Source organism: Apteryx rowi, unplaced genomic scaffold, assembly GCF_003343035.1.
Source record: "Apteryx rowi isolate R43461 unplaced genomic scaffold, aptRow1 scaffold_796, whole genome shotgun sequence".
NCBI lineage: Eukaryota > Metazoa > Chordata > Aves > Apterygiformes > Apterygidae > Apteryx > Apteryx rowi.
The window spans coordinates 163,098-180,060 of record NW_020451089.1 but is presented as its reverse complement, the minus strand read 5'-3'; the positions used below and the strand labels follow the sequence as shown (position 1 = coordinate 180,060).

The 16,963-nt window shown below is 35.6% G+C and overlaps 2 protein-coding genes across 7 annotated transcripts in view; one reads left to right on the top strand and one right to left on the bottom strand.

Annotated features, from left to right (window-relative positions):
* Positions 1 to 16,963, top strand: part of MCPH1 (microcephalin 1) — a 135,906-nt gene that overhangs the window by 79,522 nt on the left and 39,421 nt on the right. The window lies entirely within an intron of this gene.
* The window catches only part of ANGPT2 (angiopoietin 2), a 51,518-nt gene that overhangs the window by 31,978 nt on the left and 2,577 nt on the right, over positions 1 to 16,963 (bottom strand). The window contains exon 1 of one of the 2 annotated variants that reach the window (XM_026088920.1): positions 3,652 to 3,718. The exons of the other annotated variant lie outside the window; for it this stretch is intronic. Within the exon in view, the coding sequence (XP_025944705.1) occupies positions 3,652 to 3,708 (57 nt within the window). The 5' untranslated portion in view covers positions 3,709 to 3,718. Of the gene's footprint in view, positions 1 to 3,651; positions 3,719 to 16,963 lie in introns of those variants that run through there. 2 annotated transcript variants of the gene reach the window in all.

Genomic DNA, 16,963 nt, shown 5'->3' with positions numbered 1-16,963 from the left:
TGTTGTTCCTAGTGGCATATCCCATTGCAGAGTACTATCAGTCAACTTCTGCCAAGAAGACGCCTTCGTTTACAAGCAGTAGCATAGTCAGAATTTCTGAAAGGGAAAAATGGCTTGGGTCACTTCCAGGAGGGACAGACATGGGAGCGAAATGTTGCAGTTTCCATACAGGAGTTTGAGAACTTGGCAGTTTGACTTGTAAAGCATAGCATTGTCCTTCAAGGTGGTGCTCAAATCTGGGAGGTGCAACAGGGTTTGGCATTTTGCCAGATTACTCCTTTGCTGTGTGACAACTTATGGGAAGATAATTTTTAATCTTTTTAATTCTATGAATAGCCAGTGTATAAGACTTAAGTGTTCGTGTATGTAAACCTTAATTACATGATGGTTATTTTGGACAAAGTAGTTGTCAAAACCTAATAGCTGACTATTAGTGATGTGTCTTTAAATATGTTATAATTAAGAAACAGTTTGAATTCTCAGATAATTATATATGAGAGGCCTGTAAACCTGAGGTGAAAACATGGTATTCTTCATAGGTTGTTTAATTTCCATTTAAATGTAAGACTTGTCTCAACTCGAGCTCAACCTGACAAGCATTGCTCACTGTTCCATAACATGGTTATCATATTCTGTTTTTAAGGGAATAAGTCAATGAATCCTGTCATAAGAAAACTGGAGGAAGGGAGTTATTAACACCTGAAGATTTGAAAGAAGGCATAGTATTTCTGTGATTCTTGATGGGCTTTCTTATGGAACATTCTGTTTTTTGTGTAAGACAACTGGTTGACATGGAAGAAAGTAAATATAATAATGAAATCTCAGATGGGAAAAAACAGGTCTTTTAAAGTATGCTTAAACTGCCTCAAAACAGCTGGTAAGGTTTCAAATAAAATTGAAGAAAATAATTTCATAATTAAGGTTTGTAAAACAGTCATACATTTTTAGAGGAACAAAATTCTCTATTAGGATATAAATTTTGGGTTGTCATGCCTTATTACTTCAAATCATATTAAATTATAAAGTTTGACAGAAATACTTTAGCTAAGTTGCCAAAAAAATGAGGATAGATCAATCATATTTGAACACATTCCAAAACATTGCTTTTATAGCCAAGATTTTGGGTTTTTTTCTTAAACAGGCTTTAAGTTGGCAAGAAAGAAAAGACAACATGTAGAGTATGCATTAACAGAAATTTGTTTTCTAACTGTTGACAGAGGTGAAATTAATCATTTATGAAGGGAGATCTGCCAATTCTTATTGAAATGAAGAGCCTTCCATATGTCTGTTGTATACTTTGTGTCCATATTACAGAACAGTTTTTCCAAAGCATCAGCAAATTATTAGTGCATTTTGCAGGCATTTTAACCTATAATTTTTTCATTTAAAATTATATATGAAATCTTGCTTTTGTTTTTTGTCTGCCAGATGGCTACTCTATACTAATTAAATGCTCATGTTCTTGGCAGCAATTATAGCTATATTAATACATACATTAAAATCCCTTCTTTGCTAAGTGCTACCCGTATGAATGACACAAATAGTACTTGCTGCTGATTTCACCTTTATAGATTTTGTCAGTTACTGGAGCAAACAGTCTTTCCAAAGAAAGTTTTCATGGTGATCTTTTTAATCAGTTATAATCCCACTCTGTCAACTGTAATACTTATTTTCAAAGAGAAGCGATACTAATCCTGAGCTTCTAAATAGTACTGTTTCCCATAGAAGAAGGAGGTAGACGGCTGGATCTGCATGATCTTTGTATCCATCCCTAARGTCATCAGAGTCTGTCAAGATCTTTTTTTCTTTCACTCATGGGTGGATTTCAATTAATACACTTAGCAATTTACTACTTTCAGGAACTTCATCTATAAATCTGAGAAAATACTGACCGCATTTTTTAGGCTTTCTCACAACTTCTCTACTGAAATCTGAAGATAATATTTATCTTACAAATACAACATTCTTATACTGTACCTACCAGGAGAAATAGTAAAGAGGTCAGAAGTTTATCTATAATCATATTTCTATAGCCCTGTATTTCGATTGGCAAAGATTGGCCCTATAAACTCAGCAACTGCTATATATGATGCASTGCATGAAGCTCAAGTGCGTTTGTTATGTTCACTCTAACAGCTAAATGCTGGCATTGGTCCATGCCCCAGCCATGTGTTCCTGCTCACCTCCTTGCACTGGCTCTCACAGTCATCATTAGACCCTCCACTCAGCCTGGAGACACTAACCTGAAAGAAAAAGGGGCCAATTCTGTCAGGTTTGTGGATTTAATCTGATGTCCTAGCACTAGAGGGAGAGTAGCTCTCTAAGGGAACACAGGGGAGTGAGAAGGTTGGAGAGGAGGAATAGAGTCTTCCCTTGCAGCTGTGGTGAGTTGTTTGACTGCCTCCAGTTATAATGTGCAATTTTACAATTCGGATACCATCACTGAAAGAACCGATAAGGCTCTGAGTACTTAAGGCTCTGAGTACGTGTGTAAAGATAACAGTTAAGGATGCAAACTAGAAAGCTGGGTTTTGGCAGCTCATTGTCAGCTCCAGACCTCTAGACAGCAGAAACACAGGAAACCTCATGTTGAGGAGCAAAGCAATACAAACTGCACCTACCCCATCAAGGAGAGATGAAAAGAAACAAAGATCTCAGAGAGTAGAATTGTTGCTGATATAACTGTGGCTGTTGATAGTATATAAAATTTCTTTTAAAAAATACTACAATTTAAAAGTAAAATTATATGCAAGAGTTTTAAGTATAGACTTTGCCTAAAATTCTCCTAAGGATAACAGTGACAAGCATGTGAGGATCATTATATTCCTTTGGATAGGAAGGTGCAGTGACAGCTGATTGTTCTCCTGCCACTTATTTAAAGATTCAGGTCCTTCATATTCTTTGAGAGTTTTTTTTCTAATAAATATGGAAAAGTAAAACTAGCAGTAAGCTTCCTTCGTATTTTCAGGAGAGAAAACCAAAGAATATGAATAAAGAGGTCTGGATTCCTCTGTATCCATTTTGTTGTCATCACTTCACAGGCAAAACCTCAGTTTGTAAAACTGTAATTTATAGCACATTTTAACAGAGAAGGAATAGCATCAATATTACCAATTTCTGATCCCCTTTTTATCTTATTCTTGTTTTTCAGTATTCCCATAAATTTTCTCCATGAGAAACAGCCATTGATAGTCTCAGACCTTGATTGTGGTTAGAAATTTTTTACAACACAGTTCAAAATAACTCATGGAAATATTGAACAGTTGGCATTACAACACATATTRCATGCTAAGTCATCTATTTTAGGTTTAGATAAAATTGCAGGGCTAATGATATGTCAGTAGTTGTTTTCTTATTTAGGAAAACATATATATTTGATTCAGTTCTGTCTGCAGCATACAATGATTTTCTAAGCATCCATTGCAACTGTCTTCTGATTCTATAATTTTGGGGTTCAGTTTCTAAAATGAGGGTAGATATAGTCAAAATCCTAGCAACAGAAAATACAGCACATGTCTTTGGGCATTTTTTTTAAATATGCGTAAAAGCTCCAGTGTTTGATTGATAAATATATTCAGTTGTCAAAAGCTTTCTGAATTACTGTTCTTGTATCCCTATTAAAAAATGCCCTGTGCGTTATGCAAAACTTACCTTTGTGGATTCAGACCAAAAGGATCTTAATAGTCCTTCTATACTTGCAGTCATCATCTTGAGATTTTGCTCCCTAGGCAGTGGGATAATTAGTTTATATACAGAACTGAGCAAGATGAAAAATGAACTTTAGGCAGCCATAATCAATTTTTTCTCAGATTTAGTGACAGGACAAAGTAAGGAAGCCTCAAAGAGGAGTCCCTTCAGTTCTTTTTCTGAATATTTTTTCAGAGTAGAGACAAGACCTTTCCACTTCTCATACTCCAGATGTCATGAGTTATCTTTAACTCAGCAATACTTGGTCTTAGTTGCCTGCCCTTGTTTCGGGGTGGCAGTGTTCTTTGGATTGTAGCCACGTCTGGTTTCTTCATGAGTCATCTGAAGTAGAATTTAGCCCATAATTTGAAACATTTTTTTGAAGCTCTTTGCAAATATGCATCTGAGGCATAGAAGCTCATCTGTGTTTGCCATGGAATCCTCAAATGTCTGATTCACAGATACATTTTTGTATATTAAGACATACAATACAGTTTGTCAAAGACTATTTTAATAGACTTCACTTTTAATTAAAACATTAAATATATAAATTGTTTATTCCTAATATAATAAAGTCTGCATACCAGAAATGTTTTGGGGATGAAATTATCTTTTTGCGTACTGTTGAAAATGGATAATGGTGAAATGTAAAGTAGTTTTGATAAAAAGAGGGAACAGTATCATTAAATATATGAACACAACAATTTCATCACAGCAGTTCACATATGAAGCAAACTATTAGTAATTATATGGAGTTTACCTACATATATACGCTATACATACTGTTTAACGTGTATGTATGTAATGAATGGAGCACAATACTAAGTATTCTTGCCAGGCTCTCCATGTATACTTATATTTATCTTCTGCATCCCTGCAATTTCTTGGTGTTGTGGARACTAACTGCTATAAAAATTCTAATTTTGCAGACAGTTTTATTCTCTTTTAAAAAAAAAAAAAAGCTCTTCATACTTGCTTTTAGTCTATCAATGTTGCTATTACTTAAAATTAGCAAAAAATGGAAGAATCACTATCCCTTCCAAGGTTAATTTATCTTGACAGATCTAAGGGACTTTTTAAAGGTATTGCATCAATCTATCAATCAAGCTTTAAGCTATTTTAAATTAGCTTTTATTAAAATATTTTATTTTTCTCTTTTCTGAAGGTAAATCATCGATTTTAGTACCCTGTACTTTCAGAAAAAATTATTACACTGAAGAAGAATAAAGTGATTGGGTCTGGAAAAGAGACATTTTAAATTGGGTTTATTGCCCTTTCTTTTGGTTAGGGCAGGAAGTCYCCATGGACTGCGTTGTTTCTCAAGGGAGGAAAAAAGTCTTTTGTGAATGTATATGGGAATGCTTGAGACGTCTCTACAGTATTAGCTTTTTACTTGCCCCAGTGAGCGTGTCTGCCTTGGTTAAGACCTCCAGCTAAGTTTTTTCTCTCTTATCTCATTTTTTCTGTCAGCAAACAAAAAGGTGATAGTAATATTATAAGTGAATGCTAGCTGAAAGTGAGCTGTGATTTATTGAAAGTTATTCAAAGTAGAATTGTGTAATAAATTACTAAAAGGTTAAATACTAACTCTTAGACTAGTAAATAAAGACTTTAAAGTAAATTGTATGCAGGAGATGGTTCAGTTAAAGCCACTTGTGCACTAAATGAAAACTTAACGACTTATTCTCATGTGTGATTACATCTCATTTAGAGTGAGCTGTTGGTTATGCTTTTATAATTTACATTTCTTCCTAGCAGAAGATCCCCCTTCATTGAGAAAAATCTACTTGAGTAAAAACCAAATATCTCATTAATATAACATGAAACCAAATGTATAAAGTGCCTTCATTGTCTTCACAAATATTTATAAAGAATAGCTCTCACTCTGTGTTCTTGACTGAAAGAATTTTGTTCCAAATACTGAAAGGTATTACAGTGCAATCATACTTCCTAATATATGTTTTGAGCTAACTACAAAAGTTACAATCAAAATTATTGTCTAGAAAAGGCAAAAGAGTGCATAGAAAAAGGGAAGAGATTTTCAGAGCTGAAACCATTCCAAAGCTCTCTTTGTTAGCTCCCACCTTTCCAGACCCTGAGCTTGTTTTGTAAATTTTATAATGCACTACTGCTTTCCCAGCAGCATGTGTCACTTGGAGGATGACAGAGGTTCTTTATAGTATATATGATGCATATACTTTATATGATGCATAGGTGTGCATTTTTAAGAGATGTAAATAAATGTGTAAATTAGAAAGATATTCTTGGTATTTAAAAAAATTGTTAATAAAAACTAAACCATCACCCTGACAAATCTTTTAATAGCCTTTGTTTCTGTGTGGGTAAGGAAATCGTTTAAAAGCAAAATTTAACAATATCTTCAGATCTAAAACAATAATTGGTGATTAAGTATTTTCATTAAGAATAAAGGTTATTCATTAAGGCAGTAATCTAAGATTCTGAATCACTGTTTTTAAAGATCATAGCTAAGTGGTATTTCTCTTAGAAGTCAGGGAAGGAATTCATAAAGTTCCCATTAGTCTAAAAATAAAGAACAAATAAATAAATAAATAGTCTGAGTCATGAATGGCATTTTGCCGAAGTTCAGTAGCATTGAAGCTAGGAAGATAAGAAGCCAGTGACGCTTCTGCCATTCACTGAAATGAATATAAATGTTCCTCATTCAACAACCAACATTCAAAATTAGGATTCCTTATTTATAAACAGTATAAGAAACATTGCCATTCAATATTTATTTTTTAAATTCTAAGTTATAGTATTGGGCTCTAATTTGATGAATATTCAAAAATTTCTGCAGACAAGTCCTATGAGTTGTCAGTTATATTTTTACTTTCATGCTACCTTAAGTGAATCAGGACTCTTCCAGGTTGGTGAGATTCTGCCCCGAAAAGCAGATAGTTTGAATAAACTCAGTTGCTATCCTAGATCTAGAGTAAGCCTTTGCCTTTTGGGGGTATTTTTTTGTGTTTTTTTTTTTCCTCATTACACTGAGCCACTGGCAGCTGAAATAAACTGACTGTCAGGAATGCTGCTAGTGGTATTTATGGCATTATTCTTGAAAGACATTGGCTACATAGCCTTACAAAGTTTATGACACTGTAGCAAGTTTATATCTGGCACAAAATTTCCTTAGTCTAAAACCATTTACCTTTTTTATCTCATTTCACAAATTCAAGTGAAGTGTGTTTTGAATTCAGCTTTCAATAGGAGAGCCAATTTTACATAATAACTCACAATGTAGCACAGAAAATCATAATGCAATTATTTGGGGAAATAGGAAGCAAATCCCTCTTTTCAAAACATGTTATTAGGGAAGTGAAAGAGAGCTAGGCATTTATGGTTCATGCTCAGTACTGCTTTCTAGGGAAGCAGTCATCTTGCATTTCACTTCCAACCAGAAGGAAGAATGATTTGGAGTTCAAGGATCAAACTAGTTAGGAAGCTGTGGAATACAATTAGTCCCTTCTGTAGGCTATAAAACTGGGTGTCTCCTGTTTCAAAGCTGTGTTCTCAGAGCATCTTTGAGCGTGAAATATCATTAGATTTTTCAAACTTCACAGATAAAGGAAACTGAAAACATTTTGAGTATTTCTTAAACTTTGGAACATACTGGCTTCCAAATATAGTTTACAGAGTTTTTACAAAATATACTGTTTTTTGAAGAAAGCTCAGCGATGATGCTACTAAGAGAGACTCAGTCATTTGAGCTGAAAGCATGCCAATTTTTGAATGTTTAAGAGTCTGAGGCAGTGCACATGTTGTCAGTTGCTGACCTCAGTTTTGAAGGAATGAATTTCTCTAAGAACATATGCGCTAATTTTTCTGTACATTTGCACAAAAACAACAAAAAAAGTAATCTGATCTCTTAAGTTCTTAAGTGCAGAAGTTCCTTTTTAAGGCATGCTGCATCTTTCTCTCCCCTGTTTCCATTGCTAATATGCTGGAGGGCAGGGGAAGCGGTCTTTCTGAAAAGTTGCCTCATATTTCTATAACCAGTCAGAGAATTCCTCACTTTTGATGGACTTTTTTTTTCTCTGAATATTGCCACATCAGAGCTGTCAAAGAACTTCCCTAAGGTTTCTAAAATACTGGGGGGGGGGGGGGGGCAGTTGGCAGGACCCAAAAAATAAAATGCGTTTGACTGACTGCAAAAGACACTTAAGTGGCCCTTTAAATGAGGGAAGCTCCAATGGTCACCTCTGCTTAGTTCAAAAACTGAACATCCCAGCAGCTTGATATGTTCTTGTCAAATGGTACTTATTTATATCCCTTTGTTGTTGCATTAACACAGTTAATCTTAAAAGCGAAAGCTTATGAGGAATTCCATGCTAGAAAGATAAAACAGGATGCTACTCTGTTGAGTGGACAATTTTAAACATTTGGCAATAAGATCAGCACATATAGGCAGCATACTGCAGAAACAAAATGTGTAATTTTAGTATGTGATACAGATGCTTGAGGAAAAAAAAATATTTTAAATTATGTGATCCTAATGACAAATACTTTTTCACCTCAAGAGCTAGGATTATCCATCTAAAAACAGGTAGCTCAGTTTATTGGAAAAGCACCAAGAAAAAAATTCTTTCCATTCAGTGCTTGCGAACTCTCCTCTTTGTCTCTGGTGTCCCGCAGAGCGCTCGGGTGGTGACGGAAAGTCGCTTCTTGAGCTGAATTCCAGGCAAGGCTCCTGGAAGCCTCCAGCCAGAGAGCTGCCTGTTGGTGCCCTTCTGCGGAGAGCAGAAACAGGAGCCAGATCTTCTCAAAACCAAGCAAGCAGTTCATGTCGAATATAGAGAAGAGGAGGAAATCTAAGCACAAACAATGACTGAGGACCAAAGCTGTGCATTTTAGGATGGGTATTTTATGAGACAAAGCTGTCTGTCTGTCAAGATCAGAGAGGTTGGTCCACTGACAAAAGAGACTTTTAAATGCACTTTCAAAAGACTTCTTCAGAGGCCAGACGCTGCTTCCAAGATTAGTAACCGTATCTTGCAATACCAGGCCGTTGGTACTGCATGTAACTGGCCAAGAAAAGGAGTAAGGAAAAGTCTTAATACCCCATAGAGTATCCATAGGGGTGGGGTTAAAAAAAAAAAAAAAAAGATGAGGCCCAAAGACCCCAGAATTGAGAATTATGAACGACAAGGGGTGTAGCAAAAGGGAGTTCAGACTGAAAAGCCAGGAATCCAAATGGTCTCCAAGAAAGGAAAAAAAAGAGACTGAAGCTGGATCAAAACAGAAATAGAAAAACTGAAGTGTCAGGGATGTGAAAGAGGCTAGCAATTCCTAAAGGCAAGAGCTGCAAAAGGAGGTTGGAAGACTGATGGTAAAGCTGGCTAAGGGCAGGGATTGTCTGGTTGGCTCAAAGTTTAAAAAAACGTCATGAAGCTGGAAGGAACTCCATGGAGGAAAATGGTGGGCGTGAAGAAATAGACGGGATCAGACTCTGAGGAAGAGTCTTTCCCACTTAGACTTATGAGAGAAAAGAAAATGGTATCTGGTATTTGTGTATTTCCTTCTAATTAAAATGATCACTCTTTTTTCTGTTTGTTACTCATTAGAAGTGGTCTACATGAAGAAAGACTTGCAGCAAGACTGTTTTAGTGTTTTACTCCACTATCATCCTCGCATAGTTAAAAAAGCTTCACCTTTCAAGTCAAGTAAGATTTTTAGATGCACCAGATGAAACCTCAGTTCACTAAAGTCAGTGGGAATTTTCCCATTTGCCTTCAATGGATTTTGTACATTGTTCTCAGGACCATTTTAAAATAATGAAGCTTGCTATAAGGAAGAAGCACAACTCAAGGCATGGATAAGTTTTCTTTATATGCAAGTCAAAAAGTTGAAAGCTTCAGAAAAAAAAAAGGATAATACTAACCCTTAGGTGTTAGTAATAGGATATAACTAAAACTCTTCTGTAGCTGGTGAAATGTAGTTTAACTGTTTTTCCTATCTTAAGCTGTCAGAATCCTTGTTTGTATGTGGTAGAGGCTTCAGCAGAGATCAGACTGTTTATATCTTGTAGCAGCTTATATCCCTTCTAAGGGTTAGGTTATTAGTCTTGTGTTTCACCTGCTAGTTATTTGTACTTTTCTTTCATCTCTGAGTAGTTTTCAGAAAGCATTCCAAAAAAGGCTCCAGTAGCAGTCACAAAAGTGCTCTTTATTTACTATAACTTTAGAGGTAATTATTATATTTGATAGAAATTCTGGCATCAGGATGAAAGTTTGACATAAATTAAAAATATGGGGATAGGTAATACAGTTGAATTTCAAACCTCACACAAGGAAATTTAGTTTTATTTTAAAATTCCAATTCTTTAAAAGCATAAAAGATCGTGTCTGTTCTCACTTATTCACTTAGTCTTTTGCCTATTTTATCTGTGKTTTTTTTCAAGTCATAGTAAGAAAATGCAAGTTGGTGTTCCCTTAAAATAGTTGAATTACCATGTTAATAGGAAGACTTACAAATTTGTATTTCTTACTTTTCTAAACAGAAAAGCAGAATCAGGGAATTTTTCCATGAAGTCTTCGTCAGGGAATTTTCTTGAATATTGAACTGTCTGACTGCATAGGCTATCTATTAATGCAATAAGAGACTACTGTAAGTGTGTCTTGCATTACTATGTATCGTTCAGTCCTGATCCGCAGCTTTTTTGATGTTTGAATGCTGACTTCTTCCATAGCAGAGGTTGCCAGTTGACAGCTGATAGAGTGGAAAGAGCAGGCTGCTGCTATTTGATTGATTAGTACGTTCTCTTTATAGGGCAGTTTTGTATTTCATTTTGAAACTGTAGATTTGAACTAGTATCTTGCAGGTGGTTACACCTTGCAAATGGAAAGTGGAGGAAAATTGTTTCTAACCACAACTGCACACAAGACAATGTTGTTGTAGTTCAAAGGAAGGGCTCTCAAGAGAATAAGTTTGTATAGATCACACTCAAATACCTTCTTAGGAGTAAGACAAAACTAAAATCAGTTTAGGCAGCAGCTATCAAAATTAAACCTCTCAGCTTACTCAAATACCTCAGCGTAAGACCACACATCAAGTCCTGTGATGGAGGGCAGGCCTCCAGTACACTGACGTCACCTGGCAGGTATGGGGGCTGGGGAGCTGCTGGTGGGCAAGGGCTGCAGCTTTGCCCAGGAAACGTCCTTCCCGGAGCTGGGTGTCTCCCCGTTGCCACCCCCTGACACAATGGAACAAAAGAGGCTCTTCCCTTCCAGTATCACACAGGTCAGGTGCAGGCCTGAATCAAAAAGAAACCGTAGTTGCAAAGCTGATATTGTGAGCACGTGAGATGAATGGTTCTTGGCCTTGCAGTGTGAGAATGAACAGGTCTGCACAGCAGTTGTTTGGACTAGGCTTAATAAACATTCAGTCATTTTACACTAGAGATTTGAAGAAGTTCCTGTCATTTTTAAATGGGTACAATTTTTCTTTCTCCAATGATGAGAACTTTCGGTTTTTTACTTCCCTATCACGAAGTTCTATTAAATGGAGTGATAATTAAAGATAATACATTTGCCTAGTGTGTTTTCATATGGTTTTGGCAAACATCTTACTCAAAAAGCATACAAAAACATTACTTCTTGAGTAGTTCAAATGACGACAGTTGTATGATTGATTATGCTGTACTTGAACAGGTTTCTCTAATATGGTAATTTTGACTTTATACTGAATTACTGTGGTCATCATGTAGGCTTTAGCACAGCTTTTGAAATAGATTTGGCTACTTTCAGTATCTTGATGATTGCATTATTAAAAGATATTACAGAGTTTAAAAATTGAATGTCTGTTCAAGAATTTCAGTTGTTACCATTGAGAGAGCTGAGACTGTATCCAGCCACGCTTTTTTCCTCCCTCCTGGAAACTTATATAGTAATGTCATAGCTAGCTATTCAGAAAAATATTGTCTGTTAATCTCTTAGCTGTGTTACCAAAACATGCTTATTTTGATCACCGACCAAAATCAAGGTAGCTAGTTGATACATTGTCCCACAGAGAGTGGAGGTACACTATTTGCTCTGTCATGATGCTTGAGTCCTGACTACAAATGCAAAACTGAAAGTTTGTTTTTTTTTCTCCGACACTATTAAAGGGTGGTTGAGTAAAGTTAAGATATTTCTTGAGGTTAACAGGAATACCTAGAAACAGCTGGATTGAATGGAAAATCTAACGCATCTAAGAATTCTAAAGTATTCACTCATCTACTGAAGGAAATATTTCACTCCTTATAGCTTTTGTGAATAATATTATTCTGTGAAGAATACTTGGTTTGCATACTTCTACTAAAAGAGAGAGAAGTCAAGAGAAGGTTAGCAGAAAGTATAAAGACAGTAGAAAAGTACCTGTAGCTTCACTCTCTCTAAACTATATCATAATGAGCTGAAAGTTGGAAAGAGAACAGACAGATATCTCCTGACCATGCAAATTGTGGGATACATTTTCTGAACTTTGTAAACAACATCTTAAATTTAGGATTACATTGTTGCACAGGCAGATGAAAACTAATTCTTTGTGCAGGAAAATGTAGTAAGCATAAAAAAAGGCATTTAAGGAGTACTGATGTATTTTCCTAGGCAGCTGGAAAACTGACACAGTGAGTGTTTGCAGAACTATTTAGGTGTGGAATTTTTTTTATACAAAATATGGATCTGGATTTTGTAACTCAAAGAATTCTCTAACATTTCCTCTCTGCTTGGTCTACTTAGAATGGACTTGAGATTCACCAAACAGTATTTCATTTGTTCCTGGAGGAATAAGTACGATTCTTTTTTTCTCCACCCCACTTTTTAAAGATGTCTGCTAAGGGAAACAAAATGATGACAGTATTTCCAGTTGTAAAGCTTCTTTTAAATTTTTTGTGTTTGAAGTTATTTGGCTTAATTTGTTCCACTGTGGAATGTGCCGTATCTCTGAGGCATTTCTCAGTATTAACATACACTGTACTATACCTCTGTTTTTTTTCAGATGTTTAACCCTATGAAACAATCTGATTCTCCTTTTATTTTTTCACCTGCAATTTACATTTTGATTAGTCTGAGAGTTTGGAAATTCAAAAGAATAAAATGGGAGACAGAATTATCTTTGTAGCTTATTTCTGAAAGTACTCATTCAGCCCTATAGAAACTCACCTTTTTTTGAAGGTTATATTTGTATTTATAGTCTACTGACAATTTTTTTTTTCTCAGCAGTGTAGCTGGTTTTACAAGTGAGAGATTTATTAGGGTGTATTTGGACTACCAACTTATTTTCTCGGTGTAACATCCCTATTTCATATACTAGCACATGCATGAAACATTCTTCTGTTCAAGAGTCACTTCTCCCATCTTCTCTCAGTGCTTAAGAAAATGTGCATTCTGTACTGGTATCCTTAAGGCTCCTATCAGTATCCTATTGCTAGTTAGATGCCAGTACTTTTTCTCTGAAATTGCAGCTTGCATCTTTTGTTCCAGCTTGCATCTTTTGTTGGGGTGTGGGAATGGAGAGAGACTGAGCTCAATGGAAAGGACATTAGTCCCAGTTTGAGCCTTATATCTAAGCTGTTGTAATGAATGGGAAGCGTAATGTATATATTCATATCTTAGTAGTGTGTTCTACACTTCTACTTATTGTCTCTTAATTCTGAGGTTTGCAAACTTCAGTGTCAAAGTTGTGTGCGAGGGTGAGGGCTACGCAGCATGCTAGCCTTTGCAACAACTTTGGCAAGGCTGGTAAATTTGCATCTTCAAGAGGGATTGCTTTTTCTTCTCCCATTCCTCTGTTTCTCTTTCTTCCAGACTGAAAAGGTGGACCAAACTTACTCTAGGGCTCTAATTTAGATAGTCTGAGTTGTCTGATGGTGCTCTGGGTTTACTAAGCTCCAGAGAAGGATCAGAGAATATCACCTCCCTCTCTTGTAGGCCCTAATCTAAAGTCTGAGACTGTATCTTCTCGGTCAGTTGGCAACATTTTACATGTCTAGCCCTTTAATGATAATGGTGCAGAAAGTCTTACTTTGCCCCATCGTGGCCTTCAGCCAAAGCTATTTAAAACCCCGCAAAACAAGAGATGCAATTGGAGGTTCTTGCATGAAAATATGTAAAGGGTTGTTAAATAAGTATTGTGTTTCACTGTGCTGGTTTGGTTTACTGAGAAATATTGTAACTCAAGTAATGTATAGTGTGGTATATTTTCAACAACACTAAATATTGTAGCATGAAAAGAGCAGTATCATAATATGGTCACTGAAGCTCCTAAGCTTTATATTAAGATGGTTAAAAATGGGAAGCTGTGTGTGTTTTAGGCAAAATTCAATGCTAAGTAAAACCTATGTAGTTTGTTTCTGGTGACTAGAAATCAAGCAAATGGTACTAGTTGTTTTTTCTTGCTAAATTATGGGGAAATACATATTAGTGAAKTAACTCATGATTGACAGCAAAAATGACCAGTAGCAAGATAATTGCCTGTAAAAGAAATGACACTTCTAAATGAAACCCAATCTGCAAAAGGTTCTAGAACATTCTAAATGTTCTGTTATTTGTTTTATAGCATATTTATGTTAAGTGGGTGTGCARACAAAAAGGGCCAGAAGCTGTCAACTTGAGCATCTCCAGGTTTATTTCCTACATGTGCACTTGAAGGAAGGGGAGGGGGGAAAGGACTTGATGTCAATAATGAATGGGGAAGGTCTCCCCATTTGCTGTTTGGACCAGCCAGAAATGATAACTTTATGATCATATTAATAAAAACATAAGCAATGCACATGAAAATATATTTTGAATGCTGGAAACTGGTTCAGCAAAGCAAAAGTCTGTTTACCATAATTTTTTCTGATTACTTCTCAGAGACGGTGAGTTCTCAAATTCAATTTTGTCTCGTAGATCTGTACRAGAAAAACTCTCCTCCTCTTTGTTGATTTTGTACAATTTCATACCTGTTTCATCAATTTGTTACTTGCGGAATGATGCTCAAACAGTCTTTACAAGATAGTTTTTGAACACATGAAACTGTATCAAATCCTTTCTTAGGAATTTATCTATAGAAGATATAACAACAAACTCCACAGTCAGATCATTTAATATTCCTTAGAAACTTTACCCGATATCATGCACCGATCTCAAAGTAAAACAGTATTTTCTTTTGGATCCTGCCAGTACTCTTTTGCTTAGTAAATACATAGCTGATAGACAGAAACAAGCACTTTTCACATATAAGTGAAAACAGATGCATTACTTAAGAAAGGAATGCAGTTCTTGAGTTAAGAGTCAGAATCATCTCTTGCATACTTCAAAATGCAATACTGTACAATATATTTGTCCTTGTGCATTGTGTACAGATGTTTGTGGATGATGGCATATGAGAATATTCTTATTCATATTTGAGATAATACATAGGGTTTTATAGAACTTCAGTACAAGTATTGCAAGAATTATTACCATTCATTAATAATTATCCATCAAGAGTTATAAGAATTCATTCCCTACACCTTAAAACATCTGAATTTATGGTGCTTAAAGAAGAAAAATGTTTCAACATGACCAAGGAGTTTTAGTTTCCAGGAAAAGGTCACAAGGAAAAAGGAGTCACAGTTCAGAATATCCAAAACCACTGCACTTCTATCAGTAAAGTGTCTGTCTCATAGTCTGCTGGGCTGGTTCAGGATGAAGTTCTGTTCTTAGGTTTAAAAGTTGACTGCTGCCGCAGACTTTCATTTGTCTTTTGGCATGCTGATAAACTACAAATAAATTGCCTATATTCCGTATGCTATTATCAATTTGATCATATATTGTTTTGAACAAGAAAGACTAAGAAAATGCAACCTGTTTGTTTTGCACAGTTGCTTTGGACAGAGACTCATATCTCCCAGAGTCATGGGATGTACTAAGAAATAAATTCAAGTCAGCATTTGGTTATCTCAGTGTCTTAATACCTGAAAAATGCAGTTACTTGAGTAAAATTGCCATGTTTCAAATGGTAAAGGTGCCATTAATTCAGATAAAGATTTGTTTATTTGTAGACAGACATTTGCTTGTCTTTTAGGAATATTTGAAAACCTGATTTTTTTATATATAAAAGTGTCTCAAGGATAGTAGTTAACAGTAGTTAGAAGACTGGAAATTTTAAACTTAGTAATGTATCTCAGCTGTATACCAACCTCCTAATCCCATCAAATCAATTGAAAGTCTTGATAGGTTTGTTCTCCCTGCTCCCTCTCCCCAAGCCTCTCCTACACTTCAATATAAAATTGATCCCATGGTAAGGAAGGTCAAAGAAGAAGGTTCATTTTCAGGTACATAACTGCACAACTGATCTAGGGTTTTGGCCTTTGCTCTACAGCATCTACTGCTAGACACCGAGTTAGGTGTAATAGTGGTTTGTATGTCATCTGAATGCTAAAACATAATTTACTTTTGAAAGACATTCCAGCTTTATATATGATATTCACAGTAGTGGCATACAGCATTAACATGCTTCAGAGAAAAGAATGTGTTTTCATGAAGCAATACCCAACTTAATTTGTAGCAATTATAGACCAAAGTCTTTTGCTCTGCATGCAGGAGTAGATCAAAAAAGAACCTGGACCTACGTAACTAATTTTCTTCCCATTGTGTTTGTCCATTAACCAGATAAAGTGCACACTTCCCATGCTGTTCCATTCATACAGCCTAGTGTTCATTCAGGAGCATAATGTTTCCTTTAGTTGATGGATTAAAGGCAGGAGTGGGGGGAGGAGTGTAAAAATGTTTTGGGATGTACAATACTTTTGGAATAAAGTTTAAAGGTTAAGTCACACTAAAAGTTTGTGATACAATTTTAATTTTTTTTTTTACATAGCTTCAAAAGACAACTGGTTTTGCCTCTTAACTGAGCAAAATTATTTTTCTCAAAAGCAAGAGGTAAGGTAGAGTTCTGTGCAATTGCTACGAACTTAATGCCATGTTGTTTTTAATCAAGATTCCATTACATTTCAATACAGTATATAAAGTAAGTGAACAACATTTTTTTGCCAAGCCTTGTCTGATCTTCCATTATATTTTGGTTAACTGAAATATGAACCTAGCTGTGTGTTTTATTGACTGAAAAAAATAGCAAGTAAACTCAGTAAATGACTTTAAAGGTTATTGTTTCCTTTTCATCTTTACTTAGCAGACCAGGTGTCACTAGCACAGCAAATCTGAGGAAAAGCTACTTTTGTTGGGAGTCTCTTTGTGAACATAACAAATGACATAAAGGGCAGGTGTTAAAGTAGTGAAAAAGGCAAACAGTAGTT